Below are 12,693 nucleotides of genomic sequence, written 5' to 3' on the forward strand. Positions count from 1 at the left end.
ATCTGATCTATAATTGTTAATGTTTATTTGTGTTTTGGGGGCTTTGTAAATGGCTGCTATGGAGCTCGAGAAATTTGGGCCAAATCCCATATAATGCAAAACAGCTTTAAGATAGTTGATTTCTAACATGTCAAATGCTTTCTCAGCGTCTAGAGTATTAAAGATGTTACTTGAGATGTTTTGCCATAATGAATTAAGGGTCCTCCTAATATTGTCAGATATTGTATGACCAGGTATAAATCCTGCCTGATCCGTATGAACATAAGAACTAATAATTTTGTTTAATCTACGGGCCAAAACTGTTGAAAATATTTTAAAATCATGATTCAGAATTGAAATTGATCTATATGATTTAGGATTTTGTTTATCCTTACCTTCCTTATTTAATACAATAATTTTAGAGTCTTTCCACGAGTTGGAAAGGACACCTTGTTCTATTGACAAATTACAAGTTTTTGTGAGAGGACTTAATAAACTAGATCTAATTTTTTTGTAAAACTCAATGGGGAATCCATCTTTCCCCGTTGCTTTATTGTTTTTGATTGAAGATAATGTCTCTAAGATTTCCGATTCCGAAATAGGCTTGTCCATAAACTCAGTATCGTCTTTAGACAGTTTTCTGTCAAATATGGCATTCCTTAAATACTCCTTAAAGTCCAAGTCTCTTTCTATGGATGATTTATATAAGGAGGAGGAGTACTCCTGAAAGACTTTAGAAATTTCCTGTGGTGTAATATGTATAGTGCCTTGGGGTGAATGTATGGAGTGAATCAGCGAGTTTGCACATCTTTGTTGAAGTCTGAACTTCAATAGCTTAAGTGATTTCGTAGTCTTAGTGACAAATTTCTGTTTCAGATATAACAACTTTGTATATCCGAAGTTTCAATCAGTTCTAACTTGTTTCTCTCTACTGAAAGCTTTTTAAAGGTTTCCCCCCCCCCCATTTCATATGTCTTTTCTCTAGTTCAGCAATTTTTGTTCCATCACTGCTTTGCATCTATTTTATGACATGCTGCAGCTATTGAGATGAGGTTTCCTCTGAGTACTGCTTTAAATGCATCCCAGACTATATGCTGAGATACACCACAGTCGTTATTATGTAGGAAATAATCCTGTATCTACTTATTTATGTCATCACAAATGCTCTCTTTTGATAAGAGCAACTTATTTAGAGTCCAGGTTGGGCCTTTGTTGTCTGATTCTTGAATTGCCAATTCTCCAGTCACCCATGAGTGGTCAGAGAGTGTTCTGGAGCCAATGTTGGCATTGTGCACATATTTTAAAAGAGCTGGGGAGGTTAAAATATAATCAATTCTGGAGTAGGAATTGTGAACATGTGAAAAATAAGTGTAATCCCGTGCTCCTTGATTTAGCGTCCTCTAGATGTCTACCAAGTTAAAGGATTGTAAAAGATCATGTAAACCTGTCTTTTTGGGAGTATGGGTTTTTACCTCTTTACGGTTTGACTTATCAAAAATTGGATCTACTACATAGTTGAGATTTCCACCTATGATGATCTCCCCTTGCCTGAATTCCATCAGCTCAGAGGTTTCATTCAGAAATTGCAGTTGGCCACTGTTTGGGGTATAGATAGAAGCAATTGTTAGTGGATTGCCATTTAGGATGCCCTTAACAAAAACATACCGACCTTTAGAGTCTGATTTCATGCCTTGAAAAATAAAAGATGTGGATTTGGAAACAAGAATCGCCACTCCTCTAGCCTTTGAAGATCCTGTGGCTTGAAAGATTTGATTAAGCCATTTGGAACGTAAAAAGGAAGAAGTCTGCTTTTTAACATGGGTTTCTTGAAGACAAACCACATGGGGTTGTTCTTTAACTAAAAAATTGTAAATTCGTGCACGTTTAATAGGGTTTTTAAAACCCCTGCAGTTCCAAGTAAGAATTTATAAATTTTGAGATACTGTAAAGTCAGGTACTAGATTTAGTAGGCTTCAGAAGATTCTTGAGAATCAGGATTAGGCTGAGCCAAATTAAATATTATTAACTGACCAAACACTCAAGCACTCAAAAAAGACAAAGAAAAAACAAAAAAATTTATAGAGTAAATTGTCAGAGTACAGGCTCCATCTAAACCGCAGATTACTTGCATGAAGCTTGTTATGATTTTCAAATGCTTCCTTTTTTCTAGCATCTCGGGAGATAGGTCCATTAAAATTAAAATCCGTTTTCCATTGTGTGTCAGCTTGTTACCACGTCTTGCTTTTTGTAAAATCGTATCTTTTATCCTTGAATTAGAGAACTGTACTAGAATATCCCTCGGGGAAATTACGACGTGCTGATGCTAAGGGGCCCAGACATTGCACTCTTACAATGTTCGTCGCCATGTTGCCTGTTAACGACAGTTTTGTTTGTAGCCATTCCGAAACAAATAATGTCACCTTTATCTTCTGCCCCCCTTCAAATCTGTGAAGCTTTAGATTTAAGGCCCTCCATTTGTTTTCCAAGACTAGTAATCTGTCTTGCATTTTATTTTCATTTTCTATGATATTGATAATTTCCTCTTTAAGGGCCAGCCCCAATTCCGCCGATCTTTCTGCTATTTTAGCTGCAGTAGCAATGTCTTCAGACATGACCTGCTCTTTTAAGGGCCGAATATGCTCTGCAATAGAGTCATTAAAATATTTATGGATGTCCAAATGGAGAAGATCTAGGTCTTTACGGCTAATCAGGCCATCCTCCTCTTGTATAGAAGTTGCGGAGGACTGGGCTGAGATGTTACAGGGCTGGGCACCATTTTGAAGGTAAACAGGGAGCGTGTATTCGGGCCACCAACCTTTGACAAACCCTCTGGCGTAAAAAAGGCAGAAACTGGAACTTTTCTTTTTGAAATCTGTTTCTGACGAGCAGCTTTACCCTTTGTCCTGGATGACATCGGAGTCTGTGTTCTTCAGTATTTGTATTAACTGGGGAAGGAGGCTATCGGAGCTTTCTTATTTTGCGTCCGCCATTTTCCCGCGATGCTCCACCCCCCTTTAATCAACAGCTCTTAATGTAACACCTATTCCACTATCTTAAGCATTTTATCATATTTGTTTTGGTTGCTTAATGGTGGCAGCTCTCTCGAGTAAAAAAAAAATGACTGTATATAATCACATTGTGTCAGAAAATCAGTGTCTTCTTTTCCTAGCCTTTGCTGCCATTAACAGAAAAAAAATCAAGGACAGATCTAATACTTTTTAAAGGTCATGACCAGATCCAGTTACACTGAATTCTAAACACTACATGTCTTTTTGTCCATTCTGAAAATGCTGATCAATTTAATTGAGTCTTTCATTAATTAAATGAAAGTAAAATTATGTACTATCACAAATCATAATTTTAAAATCTTGATCATGCTCCCATAATTTTTTTTAAACTGAAAAAGCCCCTCATAAGGAATGTGCAAAATGGAGTGTTTTAATCTTTTATGGACCTTTACCCAGAGTGACAATATCCTTATTGAAATGGGGACAAGCTAGACTAGATGCACTATTCTGAATGTGGATATACAATACAGCAATATAAAGGTACTATTATACTGTAAATTTTATTTTCAAACTTTTCCTAATAAAATTCCAACAGTGTATTCTTTTCCACTGCTTCTGCAACAGTAAGCTGACACATTCATAGACTAAAACGCATCAGGACCTCATGATCCCTTGCCTGGGAAGTCACAGCCATTTAGTCATGCTGTAGGTTTTGTGGAACTAGGGGAGAGGAGACAACAATGAGGTTTTCTCCTGATACTTCAGGATCTCTGAATCACTCCACTTATGAAGGCCTCACCTTGTGGTTTGATAACCTAGGCCTTAGTTAAAAAAAAGGTAGTCCCCTGTGCAAGCACCAGTCGTTTTCAATTCTGGGGTGACGTTGCTTTCACAACATTTTCACGGCAGACTTTTTACGGGGTGGTTTGCCATTGCCTTTCCCAGTCATCTACACTTCCCCCCACCCCCCAGCAAGCTGGGTACTCATTTTACTGACCTCAGAAGGATGGAAGACTGAGTCAACCTTGAGCCGGCTACCTGAACCAAGTTTCCTGCTGGGATCGAACTCAGGTTGAGCAGAGGGCTCCGACTGCAGTACTGCAGCTTTACTACTCTGCACCACGGGGCCTTTGTTAGTCTCCTCCTTTTGGGCTTTGCCTCACTGTGGTCACTTATGCACAATACATAATATGCTACAGTTTAGTCTGAAATTACTTCAGTGGCTTAGAACTGTTTCTGGATGGAAGAATGAGATAGTTAAAAAGTGATCTGGAAATGAAGGTATCAAGTTTAACTGTTGTGTTACAACTGGAACATTCAATACTGAATTGCTCGGGCTGCAATCTAGTCCATAAGAAGCTCTGTGATCTTGAATGGTGACGTTAACTCTTATTCAGCTTTTGACCAGGCCCTATGAACTGGCAGCACTGGTGGACTAACTGTTTTAAAATGCAACCCTTCAAGTCACATTATGGTCTATCTTAACACCACTCAGTTCTAGTCCTTTCTATAAAAAAAAAACAGCTTTACAGCAAATGAACTTAACTGTCTCTTCCTTGCCTTCTTTGCAAAAAAAAGAAAAAAGTGGCTAATTTACAAAGTTCTGTCATGAATGCAAATGCAAAATGTTATCTGAATGATTAAAGTTATTAAACTGCAAACACAGAAAATGCAGATTAAACCAACATTGAATCACCTGGTTAAAAAAAAATAAGTCTATTGATAAGCAAAACATTTTAGTTTACATTTTTTATCTAAGCAGACAAACCAAACCAGTTACAAAAATTATTGCATTAAACTTCTATATAGTATTTGATTCAGATGATTTATTCCTTCAGTGTATATTTTACATTCGTATTTTAAAATACTTTCACACAGTATTTTGTGTCATTACATGCTATAATTCTGAAAATGCACAACACTAAACACAAAAATACACTCCCATATTAATTTGTATGCCAATTTAAAACATTTCATTTAGCAGATAAAGTTCTTTTTTTAAAAAAGAAACTATAAAATATGCACATACAAGTCTTCCTTTTCAGATTTTAATAAAATACTACTCTGTACAAGATCTTAATGAAAAAGTCCAGCATTTACAAAATACATTTTGAGAGAAATGAGCAATATACATTTATAAAAAAATCCAGCTGAATTTGTGAACAAAATGTCAGAAACCAATTATTTATTATAGATTATATATCTAAAAACTGGGCACCACTTGTAAGGAAAATAATACTGAATCTGCAAATGAACAGAGAAAATAATCTGTGAAATACATACAATGCAGAGTATAGAAAGGAACCAGATGAACACTTGTCATTTCTAAAAACATGAAGTTCTGGTGTGAAAAAAAGCTGATAAAAACCAGATCAATATGATGTTGTAGCTGGTTTTCAAATAGTTACCCTTCACAAACCCTCCTTAGGTACCTCCATTACTAGTGTGCTGACAGAAGAATCTATAATAAACTTAGGAAATGTAGTATATAAGAGATTTCTGCCCCTGGATTAAAATGATATCCCTAGGCATGCCATATAATGAAAACATTTAGGAGTTTATCCAATGTATGGGTAAATAAAACAGTTTATTCATCACATTCATCTTCTCTTTCAAGACTGGGCAAAAAACACCTGGAGGGCTATATTAATGAATGTACTGTGGCAGTCATATAGAGCTAATGAATGGATATATGGGGCTCAGGCTTGCCAGGTCTAGCTTGGCAACCAGTGAAAGACTGGGGAACATAAGTGACAGTTATGTGGAAAACCAGGAAATAATGTCACAGTTGCCAACATCTCTATGAGTATTAAATTCCTCTCTAAGGTTTTACCATAGTTTCTGGCAACTACTAGAGATCCACGACATCATGTCAGCAGCACAATGGCCATTTTGAATTTTTTTTTCTCTTGCTACAGCTCAGAGCCACTATCTGAAAAATAAGCTGAAGATAAGGCATCCCCCAGCCCTACCTGAGGAGTGACAACCCTAGAATGATCCAGCCAATTTAAATTTATTTCCATTAATCTCCATGACAGCATTCACTGTTGATCTAAGGACTGTGTACTGAGTTACACAATAGATTACCAATTTGGGGCATCTGGAGGCGCCACACCTTAATTCAAAACCACGCCTCACAAATAGCCATGCTGGAAACCTTCTTTTTAAAAGGTAACTACCTCCACCTGGTGCTGCCATTCTTTAAGGGCTGCTGCCCAACCCATTGACAATTACATTCAGAGGTGAAGCAATGCCAGAGGAGCACTGGGCTTGAGGCTCCAGCTGCACAAGACTCACAACAGCAGTTCCCTCCCCGGGTTTAGCTCCAGGAAAGCAGTTGCTATGGTGATTGCAAGGCCCTGCCCATCACAATGCACTGCATGCTGGGAGATGAAGAGGGGAACCTTTGAGATGGGCAAAAGGGAAGTGCAGAAAGAGGCAAGGGAGAAAGGTGGGAGCTGGCTGTATTCTGGCAGATACTACAAGAGACGTTTCTCTTCCTCTTTGCTGAGCTGCTTCTAGCTTCAATGGCACCTTTCTCCATCCTTCAACTCTTTCCCTCTTCTTTTCCCGTTCTGTGCCTTCCAAGTTGACTAGCCCACCACTGCTTGCTGCCAATATCCTAGACCACTCCTTAGCTACCAGATCTTTTGCACCTCTCTTAGCTTTCTGTTCACCAGCTCTTTTGTAACTGGGATCCGTCTGCCTTGCTGGTGCCTAAGGTTGTTTTGCTTCTCTGTTGATGGTGGTATTTGGATTTTTATTTGCTAATTTAACTTACACTCCCCCTCTTGTCCCTTCCAAACCAAAGGTCTCTATGATGTGGCTGTCAAGTCTCACATTTCCCCTCTACTGCTGAGATGGACTACCCCCCTAAAATTTTAAATGCCCTCAAACAAAACAATCCTGGTTATGGGCCTGGCCAATTCCCCTATTGCAATGCACTTTACTTTTAAATGAATGGTGATGGAATTATTTGTGATATAAAAAAAAATCTGCATATCTGAAAATAACTTTCCCATTATCTTGCAAAAAATGGTTCTAGGACCTTTCCTGCATTGAGTTCATACAGGGACACTTAGATGCTGGATATATTACCCCAGGATAAAGATACACTCACAGGCATTTTTCTCACATAAAGAATAATCTCTGCTCGTTAAAAGTAAGATGTGATGCCTGGAGTGAGGCCTAGTTGCCAACAACAAAGGTGAAGCCTTAAGATCACTAATGGCTAAAAAATAAAATTGTGATTCTTTAAACATTGAAGTTTGCTGGTAAAATGGTACCCCTCACATTAATATTTTACTTCTACAGAACATAAAGCATGGATGGTGTTGTAAAACATTAGATTACAAGAAGGCAGCACAGTGGAACCAAGGTAAGGGTTGAGTCTTTGAGTGAGACTGGGTTGTCTGCCATCTTCCTAAGAAAACTGTAAAATTCAAACCTACTAGCCTAAAGACACACACACATTAACTTCGAATAATAGAGAAAATTACTCATACAAAAACTACATTATTTTAGGAATCATGGCCGTATATACCAGATTCAGTGTGTATATATTGTTACAGAAGTACTAGAGCCTGTGAAAGAATTTTTATTTTAGAGACCGTTCTCCATCTGCAGTGAAAACTATGTGATGGTTAATTAGCAGCCTTAGTCAAACTGCAACTTGTAAATTATGTGGGTGCCTCTTTACATATTCACATTTATACTATTATATAAATAATCTGAAGCATTTACTCTGCTTTTCTCTGTCAATGAATCATTCATGGTGCCATTTTAGTTAAGACTCACAATAAGACAATAGTTCTATACAGTATTCTGAGCGGCTGCTTTGGCATAACTCCAACCAATCTATCTATATAAAGCAAACCTGCCAGCACCACAATAGTTAAATTCTATTCTCACTTTATCAGATCAAAAGAGACTTCGAAATAAGGAGAAAATATTCGGGCTACATATAAATCAGTTTTTAGAAGTAATGACATCATAATTTAAAAGAAGACAAATATAAACCATCATGCTAAATATTAACTGAAGCCTCTCATCTCTTGGTTAAAAGGAGGCAATTCTGAATTAGGACTGCCATGTCAATATTATTGCTCCTCTCCTGGGACAGTACATAAAAGCTACTTTTTAGAGACCCAGGCACAATGGATAGTATAGTGATCTTAATACAAAGTTTCCTGGCTTTTATCATGTCAAATTAAGCTCTGTAGCAGACATACTTCTTAAAAAAACTGTAATCGACAGTAGAGATTAACAATTCAAATATCCTTCAAATTATTATGCCTAAAATTCAAAGTAGTATTTACTGATTTTATAACACTGAGGGAAAGAGAAAAATAAAATCATCCATCTACCATCCTTATTCTGAAGATTTGGATACATCAAAATTGACAGCCAATTTTCTTGGCTTTCGCTTGATGGAAACATTTGGCATTGATTTTTTATGAGATGCACCGAGACTTGGAGAAGCCATTTTCTCTTGAACAGAAAGCATGGGTTGAGCAGTTTGAGGACATCTTAAAGAATCTGAAGCAGCATCATGTGGATTCAATTTTGTATTGTCAGAAGACACTGGCTGTTCATTCTTTAACTGCACATCTTGAAGTGTACCTGAGAAATCCTTAGAGTCAAAATGCATCTTGCTAGCAGCCCTTTTTTTAGTTACCTTAAAAAAAAAGCATTAACTGTAATTCTTCAAAACCTTGAGAAGCATTTTTAAGCAGATAATTTATATACACTTATAGAAATACTGTCAAACTTACCTGCAAAGGTATAAACTGGTTGTGTGTGCCAACTGGAACAGTGCCTGCTAGTGGCATATTGCCAGGATAATAAGGTTTGCCATGAACTGGGACTGGTGCTCCCCATGGCACTGGGCCAAATGCATGAGATGGTGAAGGAAATATATTAGCTGTGAAAAGAACACGCTTTTAAAAAAAATTCAATTATCATTAAAAATGGATCTGCTTGATACTATTTGGAGGTCAACTGTGCCAAGTTCTTCATCTGGCGCCTCTAGAGGCTCAGCCTTTGTGAGTAATGGTGACTGTAACTAATTAATCCAGGAAAAACAGAGGACAGAAAACCATTCCTCCTTAATGGAAGCTGCAATGAAGGTACATGGCACCAAAAAATCATCAGCAGTGTAGACTAAGCAGAATGAGAAACTGGAAGGAAGTTGGAGGCTTCTCCTATCCTAAGGAATGAAGTCTCTATATTGTTTTTACATTGCTTTCCCTATGAAGCAACCCAATCACAATTTCCTCCTCTCCAATGATGGCGAATGAAGCATTCATATACTTACGAGTGTGCTGAGTGAAGACTGGAGGAATGAATCCAGGTGGCACAAGGGCTCCCATTTGCTGATAATTTGGGAATACTGGAGGTGGTGGCAAAGGGAAGTTCATTCCAACAGAGCTCTGTTTAAGAACGAACACCGAATGTTTAGGAAACAGAACAAGATTAACCAACTAATGAATAAAGATAGCTGTATTAACATTAAAAAAAAACATTTTGACTATTTGTCTCACCAACTGTTGTAAAGCAAAAAGTGCAGCTTTCTCTTTGGCTTCATTTTCAGAATGACACTGAGGTCCATGTATTAATAAGCCATTAGACAGCTTCACTTGACAAACTGTCATTGTCTGCAGAAGAAAAGCAAGATGAAAATAAGATGTTGCATTATCCTATACACAAGACGAAGAATAACAATTAAACAGAGTTATTACATTGGTGAGATGGGGAAAAATGCATTACATTTGCCTTTTAACTGTGGGGGATGTATCAAGTTTCCCGCTAGAGTTTGGCCATGGAACAGAAGCTAAAAACATTGATGACTGCAGTGAAAGAAGCCTTCAACCTAATAAATGTAAAGTAGGGAAGACATGTACCAGCTGCTAAGAATTATTCATGCAGTTAAAGCTCAGTATCAATTTAAGCTCAGTACTAAGCAGATATATATCTGTTATGCAGTTTCAGGGCTTGAAAATGATGGTTTATTTCAAGGGTGTGAAATGTGTGGCCCACAGACATGACCTGGCCCCCAAGAAACTGCCTATGGTCTGCTTCCTTCTCCCTCTCTCCTGCTTCTGTCATTGCCATTTTTGTTTTTCTCTGCAGGAATGAGGCAGCCAAGCAAAGCAGCCTCTCCTCACCCTTTTCTCTTTCTCCCCTCCCTCTTCTCTAAGGGAGGAGGAGCCTCAGCCAATGGAAGAGCCTGGCTCTGTAGCTCTGTGGTGTGAGAGAATGTGGTACAGCTAGAGCTTTCTCAATCAAAGCTAGAGCTATGCCAGGCTGTCTCAATCACACAACAGAGCTACAGAGCCAAGCTCTTCTCATTAGCTGAGGCTCCTCCTTCCTTGGGGAAGAGGGAGATGCTGCTTTGCTGGCTGCCTCAATCCCACAAGAGAAATACAAAAAACACCTGTAAGACCAACACAGCTTTATTCAAGGTAAGTAAGAGCATTTTGCTTTGCTTCTCCTTCTCCCTCCATCCCCTCTCCTATATGCTGCAGTCTCTTTGTTCTTGCACTGCCTTATAGGAGTTGCAGTTATTTTTCTGGAGAAGGCTATAGCGTTGTAGATAAACACATAGCCCTCAGTCTGTGTCAAAATGCCTTGTTCTTGACCAGCACACAAAGCAACTTATATACAAAAGCTCACAATACCCAGCCATTTCATGTTTTCTCTTGGGTCCTAGAGCACAGAGCATTGCCATGAGATTTCTGTAATGAATGTCAATACATCAAAAGTAGGTTTACAACTTACAGATACACACCTGAACAACACCTGCACAACATACTCAAGATTGCTATAGAACAGACACTATATCCAGATTTTGATGCAATAATTCAGAGCAAGAGGTGTCAGTTATCAGAGACTGTTAAATAACCAAAATACTGCAAGAGTGCTAATGTTTTAAGCATGTTTTATTTTATGTTTTTTAAAAAAATCTTTATTTTTGTTTGTCTGTGTTTTTTATAAAGTTTACATCTCTACTACCCAGCATTACATTTTATGACACACATAGCCCAGACCAACAAGGTCTCATTTCTGTCAGATCCGTCCCTCATAACAAATGAGTTTGACACACCTGGTTTATTTGTTCAGTTCTCTGTAAGGCTACTATTTAAAGCTAAGCTTACCTGTGGAGTTCTAAGCAATGAGAACTCTGGCTGCAGCATTCCAACAAGAGAACAGATACGAGAAAGCTCAGACACTGGTGTAGATAATGAGCCTGGTGATCCAAAGAGAGGGTGGCCTCCAGCTTCCATTGTGTGAGTGTTCTGAGGCCCTCCTGCGATTGGGGATTTGTTCATGAAAGCAGCTATCAATAAAATGTAATATAATATCAATAAAATGTAACATAAAAACATACAGTAGCAGTGTGGGATGACATAAATCACAAAAATAGCACTAGGTACTCAAAATGGTATTACTTACTTAAACAGCATTTTTTTAAATGTATGATATATAAAGCCCAAAATTCTCTAACAAAAGAAACCCACACTTTTGAACATACCCATCTTTTTTGTATGTCTCTGTTGTGAGGCAGGTCCATAGGAATCCTGCTTACAAGTTGAAGCTTCTTTAATCACTGGCTTAGTTTCTGTTGCGTCAGAACTATCTATCTTTAAAATTTCCTTGAGCATCTGGGTTCCTTTCTATTAAAAAAAGAGACAAAAATTAAATAGTAGCATTTATTGATAGTGAAAACTTACCATGCAAGTCTTAATACACTGTATTAATATTTAGTATGTTGTAAACAAGAACTAAACAAGTTAATTTTGTAAACCACAGTCTGGGACCCACATATTTTTGGGACTGCTTCTCCTGGTATATCCCCGAAAAGCATGGTGCTCTGCAGAGAAGAACTCACTGGCAATCCCCAGCCTGAAGGAGATCCGGCTGTCTTCAACTAGAGCCAGGACCAAAAAGGCTGGTGAAACTTTCTGCCAAATTAACATCTATGCCTGTGGAATTTAATGCCGTTCCACAGGGCCTGTAAGGCAGAGATGTTCCGCCAGGCTTTTAGCTGAGGACAGCAACATTTTCCACCATGCCTGGCACTCTGTATCTTGCCCCCCCCCATGGGGCAGTGTTGCAATTTGGAATTTTTAGCACCATCTAGTAATGTTAATTGCTGTATTTTATTGTTTTTGTTGATTAATTTATGTAAGTGTTTTTATTGTTGTACATTGCCCTGAGCCCTGTTTTACAGGGGAGGATAGTCTAGAGGCCTAATTTATAAATAAATAATAATTATATAACCAGTGTAAAACATCATACTAACCATAGCAAAAGACTGAGGAGATAAGTGTTCTTCATTTGTCGGTTCCTTGGAATAAATTGATTGCACTTCCTTTTCTTTGGAAATTTTCAAAGATGCCAGAAGACTTTCAAGTTCAGATCCATTCTAAGGAATATAAGCAGACAAATATTAATTAGAAGGGGGACAGTAAAAAAAGGTTAAACATATTTAAATCCCACAAAACAATAGGATTTAAACACAACTGTGCAGTTTAGTCCATTTAAGATTAAAGAGGATTGAAGATACAGTCTTTACTTATTTTATACTCATTCCAGACTCTCCATATATGCTCATGAATTCCAGTTTCAGTTCAGAGGCTCCAGCTTACAAACTAAGCTCCAGTATGTGCAAGCCTTTCGATGTTTGGAAGACTTTTGTTTATGA

General features: G+C 37.9%; 1 protein-coding gene across 4 annotated transcripts in view; it reads right to left on the reverse strand.

Annotated features, from left to right (window-relative positions):
• Window positions 1–4,793: 4,793 nt before the first annotated feature.
• Window positions 4,794–12,693, reverse strand: part of XRN1 (5'-3' exoribonuclease 1) — a 79,861-nt gene continuing 71,961 nt past the window's right edge. For all 4 annotated transcript variants that reach the window (XM_060242294.1, XM_060242297.1, XM_060242295.1 and 1 more), the window contains 7 exons: window positions 12,292–12,414; window positions 11,521–11,662; window positions 11,144–11,325; window positions 9,530–9,643; window positions 9,304–9,418; window positions 8,762–8,910; window positions 4,794–8,664 (listed from right to left, as the gene is read on the reverse strand). In XM_060242294.1, the coding sequence (XP_060098277.1) occupies window positions 8,359–8,664; window positions 8,762–8,910; window positions 9,304–9,418; window positions 9,530–9,643; window positions 11,144–11,325; window positions 11,521–11,662; window positions 12,292–12,414 (1,131 nt within the window). In that variant the 3' untranslated portion in view covers window positions 4,794–8,358. The remainder of the gene's footprint in view (window positions 8,665–8,761; window positions 8,911–9,303; window positions 9,419–9,529; window positions 9,644–11,143; window positions 11,326–11,520; window positions 11,663–12,291; window positions 12,415–12,693) is intronic.

This window comes from Heteronotia binoei, chromosome 6 (genome assembly GCF_032191835.1).
Source record: "Heteronotia binoei isolate CCM8104 ecotype False Entrance Well chromosome 6, APGP_CSIRO_Hbin_v1, whole genome shotgun sequence".
NCBI lineage: Eukaryota > Metazoa > Chordata > Lepidosauria > Squamata > Gekkonidae > Heteronotia > Heteronotia binoei.